The sequence below is a fragment of the Phaethon lepturus genome, unplaced genomic scaffold (assembly GCF_000687285.1).
Source record: "Phaethon lepturus isolate BGI_N335 unplaced genomic scaffold, ASM68728v1 scaffold1744, whole genome shotgun sequence".
In the NCBI taxonomy this organism is placed as follows: domain Eukaryota; kingdom Metazoa; phylum Chordata; class Aves; order Phaethontiformes; family Phaethontidae; genus Phaethon; species Phaethon lepturus.
The window spans coordinates 26,738-41,893 of record NW_010533746.1 but is presented as its reverse complement, the minus strand read 5'-3'; the positions used below and the strand labels follow the sequence as shown (position 1 = coordinate 41,893).

General features: G+C 34.8%; 1 protein-coding gene across 1 annotated transcript in view; it reads right to left on the bottom strand.

Annotated features, from left to right (window-relative positions):
* The window catches only part of LOC104619414 (voltage-dependent calcium channel subunit alpha-2/delta-1-like), a gene marked incomplete at both ends in the record, with an annotated part of 57,399 nt that overhangs the window by 22,599 nt on the left and 19,644 nt on the right, over positions 1 to 15,156 (bottom strand). The window contains 6 exons of the mRNA XM_010285289.1: positions 568 to 642; positions 2,011 to 2,085; positions 3,673 to 3,741; positions 5,954 to 6,043; positions 7,485 to 7,534; positions 9,619 to 9,697. Coding sequence (XP_010283591.1) covers positions 568 to 642; positions 2,011 to 2,085; positions 3,673 to 3,741; positions 5,954 to 6,043; positions 7,485 to 7,534; positions 9,619 to 9,697 — 438 coding nt within the window. The remainder of the gene's footprint in view (positions 1 to 567; positions 643 to 2,010; positions 2,086 to 3,672; positions 3,742 to 5,953; positions 6,044 to 7,484; positions 7,535 to 9,618; positions 9,698 to 15,156) is intronic.

Sequence of the window (15,156 nt, the reverse complement as noted above, 5' to 3'; positions counted from 1 at the left end):
GAAAGAGTGCTCAGATAGATCCACCCCAACTGTGCAGCTCAGGTTTCAGCTCTGGTAAACAGAAAATAAGGAAATAAATACAAAAAATACAAATAAAATATTCCGTTTGCCCCCGATTTTTTTGGTTTTGTGAGTATGAAAGTTTCAATTTCTGAAATGAGAAAGCATCACAAAATAAACATGTGCGTTAGTAGACTCCTCAGTTTGCTTCAAGAGAATCTTATAACACACTACAAGTTCTTCACAATGATATTCCAGCTACCACTAGTTGTTTTTATATTATTATGTGTATTAAAATACTTACTTCACATATATAAATGTGCATGTAAAATATATATCTATATATTTTAATTAATAACCAGACTAAATACAAGCCAATGCTGGCCTTTGTGTTGGCTAAAGCAGATTTGGATGAAGCCATTCATGCACCACAGATTTTCCTGACAACCCCACAAAAGAGAATTCTTTAGTATTGCTCTCTGGCACTTTCAGGTCATCTTAGATGGTTCTGTTATTTCTGACAATGTCCCTTTATTATAGAGACATAAATTAGAAGGTTTTTCATACCTTTGGTTGGAGATTTGGGTGAAGTAGCACGTACCCATTAGGATCAATTGCAAAATAGTATCCATTTGGACAAAGCTGAAAGAAAGAAATGAAGTTTTGCATTTTAAGGTTTTAAGTAATGAAGAAAGATTAATTAATGGTTTGCAAGCAATGGTCACATTGAGGAAAATACATTGCCTCAGGCATCATGGAATACATGAGATATTAACATAGAGAAGATAATTTCTTAATATTTACTCTTTTAGAATTGTAAACCTGGAGAATAACTTCAGCTGATGGGATCTTTGGAGGTCACCTGGCACAACTCTTCATTGAAAGCCAAGCTAACTTCAAAATACGATCCAGCATCAAAGTTGGATTAGGTTTCAAAGAATCTTTGAATACATCCAATGGCAATTACACAGCCTCTCTGGGCAACCTGATCCAGTGTTTAACCACCTTCACAATGATTTTTTTTTCCTTATTTCCCTTGCAATAACTATGCTGATTGCCTCTTGTCTTTTGCTACAAACCTCCAAGAAATGCCTAGGTCCATCTTCTCTATAACTCCCATTAGTTAACACATTACGTTTCTTCTTCAGCCTGAACAAACCCATCTGTCTCATGTTCTCCTTGTGTACCATGTACTCCAGTCATGTTGGCCAACGTAGTGGCTCTGCACTGGCCTCTATCCTGCGTCTCAGTGTGTTTCTTGTACTGAGAAGATTGAACTTGGACTCAGTGCTCCTGATGCAGGTTTTCATTGCACAATTGTCCTTCTTTACTGCACAGGCACACCGTTGACACATGTTCAGCTTGTCCTCCACCATGACCCCAAGGCCCTTTACTGCCTTTTGAGGCAGTCTGGCTCAGCCTGTACTGTAGCATGGGATTATTCCATTCTAGATGCAGGACTTTGCATTTGCCTTCGGTCAAATTCATGATATTCCTTTGCTTCCTCAGATGTTGTTTTCCGCAGTACTAGCTATTTTCTTAGAAATTCTTCAGCTAGATGTCTAAATATATAAATCAATCATACAGAGTAGGGTACAGACAGACATGTATATTAAAGAACTTTTATATAATGACCTATCCTGTATAAATACTAAGTATTATTAACATTTATAGCTGAAATGATTGTGTACTCTACACTGTGATAAGAACCAAACACTCAACTAAAGAGCAGTGCCTTAAGCTACAGGAAAATAATTGTTTGGAATACATCCCCCAATGTAAAAGCTGGCTTTTACAGATGCATCCTGACGGACAGTTCACACAGAAGCACATATATGGCTGGAGAGAAAACCATCAGAAAATCTACAACAATGGAAAAGAATATATGAAAAGAAGCCTGCTGGTAGTTTGACTCACATCCAGTCATTGATGCATGACTTATGAAAGGGCATGCAAAGAAATCATACATAAATCATACATAAAGAGAAACCACCAACGCAAACAGCTTACCGTAAATCGGGGTGTCAGTTTTTTTATGTCCTCCAAAGAGACATCAACCCCCATTACTCCAAGAATCAGCTGATTCTGGTAAGATTCCAAAACGTTAGAATATGCTTGACATATTTACAATGCAGAATAACTGCAACAGTCATTGAATTTTGATTATGCCTTGATCTCTTTTTTAACAGATACTGGCTGAAAAGTTGTCTATTTATTTATGTTCTTATTCTATATATTTTAAATAATATCCAAGTGATTCAAAATAATATTCAATACATTCAGAACTTAGTACAGAATATGAAAAATGTTTGTGAAGATGAATATGGATGCTTTTCTCGGTGAATAAACAATAAATGTGAGAACAAAACAGCTGAAAGCAGAACTGATGCATTAATATTGCCGATGATGTAGATACTAAATTACTAGCACCAAGATAGAGCTACTATTGCATACCTGGGTTAGGCAATTGATAAGTGAAACCCCAGAACAATTAACCTCTTTTGGCTATGGTGTAATGATGTATGAAAAAAACCACACAACAAACCCCCCCAAAACAGTGACTATAACAATTATCAGCATTTGAAATCAGGGACTCAGGCACCGCATTTACTTCCCTTGTAATTTATTTTCCTACTACAGAAAAGGGGGGCAGTCATTTACACAGTATCACCTGAATCCCTCCTCCATATTAAATAGATTTGGATTATGTTTTGTAAGATGGATCTTGCAGTCTGTAGCCTCAAATTCAGGTAGAGACCTAAGTCAAGCAGATTCAAGATCACTTGTTCTTCTACAGTAGACCATGGTTGTTTTAATTCTCAGAAAGACATCCTTTGATAATCAGTAGTCTTTCACTTTGCAACTAGACTCAGTAAATTCTAGGCATTATCTTGTAGATAAGTTTGTGAAACCTTTTTTGTTTTCTTTTATTTTTAAAGGGAAACTAAGAGAACTATTCCAAAAGTAAGTAAAAGAAATGGTAGTAATCAAATTCTTATTTATTCATTCTGAGTCTATTTAATATCCAAGAAACTGAATCAAAGAATTATCTTGGCTAAGCTTTTTGACCTGAGTGAACATGAGTATCACACCAAATGTGATACAGTATTTTACCACACACTGTAAAGCATATTTTTTCTAGGTGTGATTTTAAAAAAGCAGGATTTTGAATTTGCAAAGAGGACGTACATCAATAACTTATCAGAATGTAATAGGGATGAAAACTGTATTTATTTAATACTTACATTTTAATCTAAGTACACAGATCTCTTTTCTATTATCACTACAACTAATTAATTTAAATTCTCTACATCATTGCCTTTTACCCTGAAATGTCATAGCATCAAAGATTTGTTTAGTTTCTTGGCAAGGCCTAAATAATATCATCATTGACTTCCCATCTATTGAGCACTTAATACATTCCCATTGCCACCAGGTCACAGAGATAGATCAAGGAATGTCATACCCTGAAACTCAGAATTACAGAAAGGATGATCTGCATTTTCTTGTTCCCAGAAGGTTATCAGGCAACTAGAGATGACCCCTTTTTTTCTGGTATATAAGGCAATTAAACTGTAGAAAGCTTTAAGGTGATACGCAATTTTCAAGGAGTTTAGCATTAAAATTTAATTCAAACAACTGATTTTTTTTTTTTTTTAAGTAATGGCTTACTATTTTCCCATTTTGTTCCTTTGTTAGATTGAAGACAGGCAGAGTTCCTGTAATCACAAGGCCCAGCTCCTAGGAAATAATCACATACAGAAGGGAGAAAAAGACTTTTAGTTAAATAACAAATATTGAACTATAATACATTAGAACAATCCAGGGATTACCATAGCCAAATGTTAGGTTAGAGTCCTGACTTTTAGTTTGTAAAAAAAGAAAAATGTAATACTACTTAATTGATTTCATACATAGAAAGTTGAAATTACATTTTTTTGTGTCCATGTGTGTATTAGAATAATAAATTGCTTTTTTAAAATGTGCAACAACTCCAGATGGGGGAGAAGAGGAGAGAAAGAAAGAAGAAAGACAATCCAAACTTAAAGAAAGTAAATAGGTAGGCAAGAAATACATATAGGCAAAATCAACACAAAAATTCAACAGGTAATGCTACTACTTTCATATCACCGCCAAATTATGACTAGCTGGTAAACCTAAAAGTATATGAAAATTGTGGGATTATCTTGCAGAAAATCAGGCCAGAGCAACACTGTAACAGAACCTGAAGGAACAGGGCAAGAAGAGAGGTGTGAATTGCCACAAATACATCAAATTATTAAAGACAGTCTTGAAAGACAGCCTGAAATGAAAGTTCCTCTTCAGGATTTCATAACCTGAACCTAAACTCAATTCAAGTGTAGCCTCATGTACCACACTTTGCATTATCTTAGCCTTAGCCCCAAAATAGCAGCTGGACAGTAAGAGAAAAAAGATAGGAAAAAGTCCAGGGAGGCACAAGCAGCAGCACAAGCCCTTCAGGAAGGAATTGCTATATAGGGAATATAAAATAAAGAACCAGTGCGCCAAGTTAGTCCCAATCCCTGCTACAACTAAGAATAAGGAAAATGCTTGAGAATGGATTAGATACACCTGTGCCTTCATGCTGTCACCTGTGATGAGAAAGTCCACAAATTTCAGTCTTTACCTCAACAGTTTAGCTTGGGTTGGTCTTCACATAATAAATATATTAGTAAAAAGAACATGTCCTGCTTTTTATAAATATGTATGTACACACACACAAATGTATATATAATTATATATACACAAACACATATACAAGACACATGAATGCAGAACACCTTGAAGGAAAGACTGAATGAACCCACGGAAACTATAAAGCAACACAACAGAAGTCTGCAGATTTCACTCATTTTACTTCATTCAACAGAACTCTTTCTGTCCGCAGTTACAAATTTAGCTTTGACTTTACAACCGGATGTGTAGAGAACATATGAACTTGCGTCACAACATCCTTTATGTTTCCAGTAATTACCTCAGCAGTAACCAAAAAGGATGGTTAATGAACTTCTGGCCATTGAAATTCCAAAGAAAAACTGATTCCTCTGTGTCACGCTCAGTTCTATGATGAGGCGATAAAAATTTTACAGTAATGCTGACTGACGGGAAGAAGTGGATTTTGACATGACATTAGATGACCATGTGAACTCGGATAAATACATGATTCCAGATGACCATTTTGCAGTAATTTTTGCTTAGTTGGAGTTACTCAGAAGAAGGTTATCTAGAGCAACAGATTGGATTGCTGCTAATAATGCTTTGCATTTCGTAGTTTCCTGTATATGTTTGTTTTACAAGACCAAAGTGATAAATTCAGCAGTAAGAAAAGCGTTTCATACATCTTTTTGTTTATTTCCCCATTATATACACTGTCCAATTAAAGAAATCATTACCTTGAGCAAGCAAGTAATTACAACCACCACGATATTTTAAAGTTCCAAGTTCAAAACCTCTCAAATACCCAGTAACGTTGACAGGTTATATTCTGCCTGGAATACTTTTGGGGGAAAAAAAAAGGAAAAAAGTAAGAACTCCTCACCAGTAACAAAACAGGTGACATCTACTGCAGCACAGGTATAACATTGGAAAACTATTTACTTCTTTTTTCTCTTGTTAATTGGAGGACAGTGATGACCTACACTTAAAGATCTGTGTGTAGGATAAATTGCTTTTCCCTGTTAAAGTTCAGGACACTTAGGAGGATACTAGGTGCAAGTAATGACTAGCACATTAGAAATAGCTGTTCAGGAAATTGCTCCATTGAAGTGTATCGTTGCTGGAAATGCAAGAATATTACGTTTGGAATGGTAGGAAATCCTAGTTTTCCTAGAAATTCCTAGAAAAAGACTCCTGTGAGACTGTGGAAAATGGACCCCAATAGTTACTGATTTGCTAAGATTCTTACTTTACTAGATGTAAATACAGATCATACCAGAGCATCCAGATAGACATTTGTCCATTGGACTTGTTTGGCTTTCTCTCCAGCTAAAACCATTGGTCTTCCCAAAACATCCAGATACTCCTGCCAACAAGCATAATAAACTCATCAGAAGGCAGTTATTAGATCAAAGTCCAGAAAGAGCATCAAAAATAAACAACAATGAAATAAAAACAATTAAAACATAAGAAAAAAAAAGAAAGAAGTGAAAATTCACCACTAATACAGGAGTAATGTTTAATGACTAAAATTGTGCTACCCAACAATTCATTCTTGCAGTATTTTCTGCCAGGGCAATTCCTGTACTTCAGTCTCAGTCACATGGACCTTACACATCCATAACCACTGCTCTCTTTCCATGAAGTGAGAACTACAACTATTTTTGTTCCAAAATCAATTGCTAATGACATAATGAAATTACAAGCAGATCTCAGAACCTTCAATCCAGAAGATAGAGTGGGCAATGGAGGGTGAATGGTGTAAGTTGGGTATGTTAAGCTCCTACAGAAACAACTTGTATAACTTCTATTGAAACAAAAAATGCAGAGTTTTAAAACCTCATAATCCCTGTTTTCCTTCAGTTTGGGAGTACGATTAAAGCTATGAGATGTCAGACTTCTGGTCTGGTTTGGGAGTGGATGCCATCGAACTTGTTTCAGTCTTCAACTTTTTCTATTTGTCTGATCATATTAGGGATATTTCTTGCCAGACACTATCTGGAAGAGTTTAACAGAATCAAAGGACTCTTATCCAAGCCAAAAAGATGTTTATTTTCTGCCAAAAAATGTCAAGCCTGGCCTTGGAAGGACAAAGAACCGCTATGATATTTCTCTGTTTTTCTGGACATGTGAATACATGGACTTTCAGAAAACTGAAATTAATATCTGTTCATCTAGACGGTCAGTTTGGATCACATCATATAATTGCACGGTCCTGTGACCTTAATTATCTACATGCATGTCTGCTAAAATGGTCCTGCACCCTGTTTGAAGGAGAAAAGCTATGTGTCTCCCAGACTCATTGGAACAATCTAGGAACATCTCCAATGAACAGGATTGTACCACATCACTCTTTCTGCCCAGCTGAGTTCAGATACTCTCAGGATCAAAGAGGGACCATGTAAGGCCAGGAGGAAAACTGAGCCCAAAATATAGCCCTGATGAAGAGGTCTGCAGGACACAGGTAACTTCAAATGCTGCGTTGAGTGCGCATGGTCAACCTGCTTTAGAGGATGCTAGTGTGACTAGTATACATGCAAGCTGCCGTGGGCCAGCTGCCCAGGGAAGCAGGAATCCCATTGTAAATTGGCTTACTGAAGCTACTAAAAATAAATAAATAAATTAGAAAACTTTACCAAAACAGAGCTCATAGGTAAAAGAAAACCTTAATTTTTACTCTGTTCTTAATGTAGTCTATTGTAAAATTTAATTGATTCAAACAGAAGTGAAACGCAACGTATTTACGAACAGAAATTACTCCACTTATGTGTGTGACAACTGTATCTGCATTTTTCCAACACACTTACCTGGGTGTTTATTCTTATGGCTCCAATGGATGGAATTTCATAATAGTAACCTAAAATTTGGAACAGAAATAATATCATCTTACTACTATATATTGCTAGTGTCTTAATCTTGATGGATTTATCTTCTATTTTTTAATTTAATTTCTATAGAAATTATCATGTATGAATGAAATACTTTTTTAGTAGATGCCATCAAAACATGTGGCCACCTATGATGGGTCACCGTGCCATAAAGGCCAAGGTAGTTACTCTTAAGCAGGGAGAATATATGTGTTTCTTTTGTCTGTTGTTTTTAAAGCTGAGATAATGTATTGAATTTATACTCCTGAATTCTCAGTTGCTTTGATGTGGAAGCTTATTTAATGGTCATTTTAATATGCTCTGACAGCAACATAATTATATGCTGAATGCATTTAGGAATGGGAGTATAGCTACAGTCTGCCATGACAGTGAAGTTCATAGCATAAAAATAGAAGGCACTCTGTGGAAAGGATGACAAAATCTAACATCAGAAATGTCTTTATTCAGCATTGCTCCTATCACTTATTTGTTTGAATTAAAAACATTGCCCATATGCACCAGTAAGAATGAAAAGCCTGGCCCACAGAGCTGATCCAGGCCCTGACATCCACTTTCAGTCCACACGATTTTGTAAGTCAGCTTGGAAGGAAGGGGGGCAGGACTGGAGAGGTAGGAGTACCCAGGTTAGTCATTTACTTTGCCTTAAGCAATGTGTGACTTGGTAATAAATTAAAACATTTAATTAAAGAAAATTTAAGTAAAACTTTGCCCCTTTGGATGTGCAAACAAATAATGACATCAATTTTGGACAGAAAATATTGATCATTTTCCTTTAATAATAAGATGACATAGGTGGTTATGCCTTAAGCCAGCTGGTCCTCATTTGTTTTAAAACAATGGAGTTCACGGTATTTTGAGATGCAAAGATGTTAGATTAAAAAACCCTTTTCAAAAAATCAAACGTTTATTTTCTGTAATTATCTGACAATAAAATCTGTTCTTCATGAAGCTGTACTTTCTTCTGCATAGCTTGTCAGCATACTGAGAGATTCATGAGGGTACAATATATATGCTACTCATCCAGGCTATAGATTCTTTATATATATATTTTTTTTTATTCTATGCCTTTCTCTTTCTACAATCTTTGGTTTATATTATTCCCATGCCTGAGGATCATATCTTATCCTCATTTCCCAGCAGTCTTTATTTTCAAGACTCTTTGTAATCTATCCCACCTCTCTCCTCTTGCTTCTCACTGATTTGTAAAATACTTCCACATTTTCAGTCAGGCCTGGAAATTGTTCTACTTAAAATATTAAAAAATATTGATTGATAATTTCTCTATTTTCTATTTATCTGTATTTATCTGTTGTTCCATAATTATAATGTATGATATTTGAGACACCTCTTTCTCACAGTCTTGGTAAATATTTCTGACCATATTTTTAATATAGAAATTTTAGGAGAAAGCATTTTACTTCCTTATTCTCACCTTTGTTACTTTTTTTTTCTATATAAAGACATCAGGATAAAAATAAAAAATGTAAGATGCTCTTAGAAGCTAAGAAATCACAGCAAAAATAATGTTGATATTTTCATCAAGAAAGGGAAAAATAATGCAAGTCATCTGGTTCCTTGTAAGTTTTGGAGAAAAACAAAAAGAAATCCAACCAGCCAAACAAACAAACAAAAAATCCCTTTGTCCAGACCCCTTAATATAAAACAGCTTTGCTTAATTTCTCATCTGTCATCAGTTCCATCTTTTCATAGATGGTTATCACAACGAGAATTCTTAAAAGTGAACAATAATAACAATAAATTATCATGTAAAATTATATAATATATTTGATAATAAATTAATAACATTATTACTATTAGGTATTTTCTTTACAATATAAAGTTTAGAATAAAGTAATTAGAAATAAATATGCAAGCTTATTCTTTTTATATATGTACATATATGCATTATTTAAACAAATAACTTCTAGGAACTTTTATTAAAATACAATAAAGCTAAAAATAATGTTAAAAACCCCTGTAATTTTTAAAGAATAATAAATATATGCCTATCCAAAGCTCTCACAAAGAATAATCTCAAAGGAAAACACAGTACCTTTATTTTCACAGGCCATCCACTGTATGGGTCCTTTGTCATAATTATGTTGACCAACAGAAAATGTGAACACGCGTACCTACGCAAGATAAATAACAATGCATATAACTTAACTGTAAGTCATTAATTAGCTGTAACTCTCGAGTTAATGATACTTGGATTTTTCATACATTTGAACAGGAAAACTGTGAAGTTTCCTTTTTTTATCACCATAATAAGTACACTGTTATTATGATACTTTATGTATAGCTATTAATTATTTTGGTCCATGAAGCAGAACTCAAGAAGAATGTTCTTTCATACATCTTTCATACTTTAAAGCTCTTACATTGGCTACCATCCATGAAACATTTAATTTATTTTTTTTCCTAGGGTGGTAATTAAAACTCTTCAAGTTTTGTTAAATTAGTTGATATAATCTATCAATATTAGATGCTCACAAATGAATTAAAATGAACATATGCATGGCAGCAGAATTCAAAGCAATGCAAAACAGGATTTTTTAGGATATAAAACAAATTCAGGAAAAAAACATAGAAAATATTCATATATACAAAAACAAATTCTCATTTTGCTTAGACTTTTGGTCCTTTTCATTTAAAACCACTAAATTAGTTCAACAGAGTTCCATGGAAGGGTTAAGCTTCTAATATTTCCTTTGAAGGTCTTGATATTCATTAAAGCTGTGTGTTTTATAATCATAATTCTATTCTGTACAGCCAATGCAACTCCAGTCTATCTATCTCAGCAACTGAGGGGAGTTACGGCTTCAGAAGAATTCACCAAATTCTATCCAAGCTTTGGACTGAAAACAGCGTTTTCAGCTGAAATTATTTTCCAAGCAAATTGTCTTATTTAAATGAGAAAAATTAAAAACAAAACCCAGTATTGCTGTATACAAATTCAAAATCCTTCAAGACGCATAGAAAAACTATGAATATTATGTTTCAACTTCTGGATGAATACTTTCCTCCAAAGCTGAGCATTTCTGTAAAAGGTGGGAAAAATATTTTCCCAACAATTTTAATAAGCTGTTCAGTGGTATAATGTCCCTCAGGAGGAATGTCCAAGGACCAGACCGCTTTTCCTTTTCAGGCATCTCTTTCTCTATGATCTTTTAACTTCAACGCTTCACTTTAAAAAACAGAGATCATAACATGAAATCAGAATATGAATTCCTTTCTATGGAACTTGATGACTATGTTTATAATTAAACCATAATACAATTAATTTACAGGCAGGCTATAGCCAAATTATAAGATAACATTTTCTTTAATATTTACAATATAAAGTTGCAGAGAATCCTTGTAAACCACTGGTCATTGCTAAGTTTCTAAATGATTATTTATACAAATTTTCATCGCATTATTAGCATGTGCAGTTACTACATAAACCCTCATTTGCCAAATAAGCCACAAAAAATTATTTGGCATAATCAGATCTTATGTATGAACCAAGATCTGTAGGAATAGCTCCAAATCATCAGTCAGCAGCTAGCAATTGGTGAAACCTTATTAGTGTTGACCCCTACATGCAAGAAGGGCGAACAATGCTTTGCGCTAATGTCATTTTTAATTAACAATACGTTTTGATTTGCTTTATCTCTTTGTCCCTTTATCCCTTTTTTTAGCCCTTTGTTTCTGCAGTTGAAAGCAGATTTAGAGTGACCACTGTGCTGCACTGAATGCTGATCCAGGTGCTTGTTTTTTTTTTTTTTAAATACAGACAAAATTTGAAGTTTTTCAATAAAACTAATAAGACTATCCCATAGCGGGTCATTTCTCAGTAATGAGTCAAGCCAACATTTCTAATTACACAGGTAGGTATGAGAATGGTTGTACATGAGAGATGGCAAGATTTTTTCCTCATAGTTCATATAGATAGAGACAGATGAAAATACCTTCTATTACCCTGAAAATATCAGAAGTGATAGTGCAAACATGACTTCACCTGTTATGTCTGCATGTCATTTATTTTTTAAAACTGTATTACATTGTAAATTCAAGTTACATTTGCCATCCCCCATTTGTTCTTGACCTCTTTTACAAAATGTCAGCTATAACTCTTCTAGTGGATTATTCTGTTTCTATTTAATTACCATCTATTTTTTCCAAGTTGAACATCACAATGTTTTTTTCAATCTGTACCTCTCAGCTCACAAGGTCCCTACCTATTACACTCCTGTTCTTTTTTAGACTCACCGCTGTTCCCAGTTTAGTGTGCACTAAACACTTGATTCAGATTACATTCTTCTAAAAAAAAAAATTATGGTGAATAAGAAAACCCCCACTAAATCTCACTAGTTAGATAGTTGAGTCACCCGATGTCTCTTTTGGATTAAAAGTAACTACTTAAGTAACTTAAGACAGATTCATGTGGGTTTCCTTGTGTGTGTATAAAACACGAGTCAATCAGACTGGACTGTCTAGCATTTGATCTCAAATGTAAAAATGAAGCACTGCATTGGACTCAAGTTGCGAAATGGTATGTAATTTAGCGAAAAGGAGCAGCATGTCAAATCTGCAACTAATCTATAAAGAATTTAGAATTTAAATTATTGACAACAAGCAGAGGACAATATATCTGATTTACTGTTCCTTGGATAATTAACAGAGATAAAGAACTGCAATGAAAATTAGAGATTTTAATTGTTACTTGGTTTGGCAAGAGGGTGGAACATTCAAAAGAGTTTTCTTTTTCCTATTTTCTCATCTGGAATTGAGTAGAATGACAGACCAGCTGGAAAAATGAGTCAGCAAGTCAAATTAAACGAGCCAATTTTAGCAAAAAAACATGGTCTATGCTAACATTTTTTGTGACAGGACCCAGAGTCAGCCAAAGGACTGAGATGCATCTGTCTATACCTTTTCCATATAGACATCTCTCCAAAGAAGACAAAAGGCTTTTATACTAAAAAAGACAGATTTAATTACTTTTAATAGGGAATTTATGACTGAGAACACTTGGAGCAACTAGATCAGACACAATGGATATGAGCACCTCTCCCTTTGCCTGTCCTTCCTTTCAAGTTTGGTTTCAGCCAACTAAGTGGATTTCTCAGTTGAAGCAAACTGCCAAGTACTCTTTGATCCCAAGAAGCTGTTTTCCATCAACACCAAGGCCTGGTTGTTTCTTCTCTGTGCTTCTCTGCAGCCTCTTAGGTTCTGCGTACATGGTCCCAGGTCGTTTTGCTAACGACTCTTGCTCTCCACCATTCACACCAGCGGATGGACACTCAATGTCCCTCAAACCATTTCCCAGGGACACGCAACCTTGCCTCCATACAGGGGAGATCCATTCATTCTCTTCATAAAGAAACATAGCTTTCAAATGAATAAAAAACAATGGAACAATCAGAAAAACAAATAGGAGCTGTCAGACTTTGTGATTTTCAGTGGTACTATTAAAAATAAAGTTGTTCTAGAAAACTTGAGTAGAGAAGAAGTAGAGACGGGCACCAGCCTGCTCTGCCAGCCCAGTCAGATACAGGCTTTAAACTGTTCTGAAATATGAGTCCTAATTTCTACCACCGAGTGTTAAAGTCCAGTATTCTGTCAGGAGTATATCATGTGCTGGTAATGGGTAGCTAATTTTCTATATTTTTGTCACTCTGAAACTAACTTTGGGAAGAAAACACAAAATCCATTTATTCTTAATTTACAGTATATTAAAACAAGATACTTATTAGCAAGCAAACAAAATGTAGAATTAATGTAAAGACAGTCAGACAGTGAGTGAAACAGACTGCCCAGAGAGATTGTAAAGTCTGCCTCCTTTGAGGTTTTAAAGGCCAGACTAGATAAAGACCTGAGCAACCTGGCTTGATCTCATTCCTGACATTGGACTAGAGACTTCCTGAGGTCCCTTGCAACCTGACTTACTGTAGGGTCCTATGAAGGACATCGAAGGAAAACAAGCAAAAATCCAACTCTTAATCAGAAGTGGTAGACAAAAAGAAAGCTACAGAAAATAGAGGAAGAAGTACTGTATTGAGGAAAATACAATTGCCTAATTATATAATTTTATTTTTTTAATTTCTCTCTAGCAGAAAAAGCTCCTAAAAATCAAGGTGAATAGAAGGATTCTGACTGTTACAGATATTTGGGGATAATGGCACTCAAGAGTGCGATGCGATGAAGTTAGAAATGAAGAGCTACCCATGCAAAGGCTGCTTTCCTTACAGATCACCATTGCTTTTTACCTATCTTATTTCTTCATTTTGCTATTGGAATAAAATAAAATAAGATTAAATTAGACTCTTCCTTTGGGTGTATAATGCTATGACTATTACAGAAAATTAAGAGCTTCAATGAAGTTAATTCAAATTGGTAACTAAGCACAAAAATCACTTTTGCTGTTTAGACCATTGCATATATGAGGCAATATATAGGCCATATGTGTAGGTCTACGAGAGCTTGAGAAACTGCAACCGCTCTGCAAGCGGTTAAGAGTGAATGAACATGCATATCTTTTGACAGACAAATTATCTGTCTTGAATTCTGTGCTGCTGCAATGAGAGAGCTCTCAATGTGCATCTCTTCATTACTCTGCTTAGGAGGAGATTAACTACCTTTGGAGATACATATATTTCTTTATCAGATATCAAGAGACGCTATGATTAATTTACTCAACTAGATGTAGGCAAGATGAATCCCATAATTTCATGTCTGTCATGTAAAAATAGCAAGAGTACATCTCTCTCTACCACTAGATAAACAAACTTTATGAGACAAAAATTGATCTCATCAAATCATGCAACTTTAGTTTTCATGATAGCAGTATGATTTCAGGATATTTTGATCTTTTGATCTGGCCTTTATAACTGCAGGTAAAGGTTCACAGATAATCTATTTTATTATAGACCAAGAGAAGCTGTGATATAGAGGAATAATTCAGTAATTCCAGCATAATCCAGGAAATTATTTTCTCCCTAATGTGTTTATAGATTATCAGATCTGATCAAATTTTTTTGTGGTTTATATTCAATAGGTACACTTCTGAAATAAGAGGACAATATACCAAGCTTGTATTCCTGAATAAAATCATAAAACTGCTTTTCTAAATTCCATTATGCACTCCACCTTCTACATCCCTTGTAAGTATAGCTTTTAAACCACTTAATCATTTTGGTACTCTTCTGCCGCAGGTCAGGGAAATGTTATGTGGTTTTCAAGATGCCGCTGTTAAAATTGTGAATGCATTTTTTTCCTTACTGTCTTTATATCTGTGGGCAGAAACCTGAAGATTATTGTGGATTCTGCTATGAACTAACTGAGACCAGAAGGCATTTCTGACCAATCTGAAACAAGAACAGAACTTCAGAGGATGATCTGAAAATCCTATATAGAAATTAGGAAACCACCTAGGATTAGCTGATAGGAAGCAACGAATACAGAGTTTCACGTAAATTCTGGTCCATAATCTGTCATGCTGAACTGCTCAATTCAGGACTTTCAGGGATGCAGTCCTGAACCATTTGGGTTATATCTATAAAAGTAAAGTGGCTTTGTTTTCCTAGGAAGCACAGAGAGAAGAGAA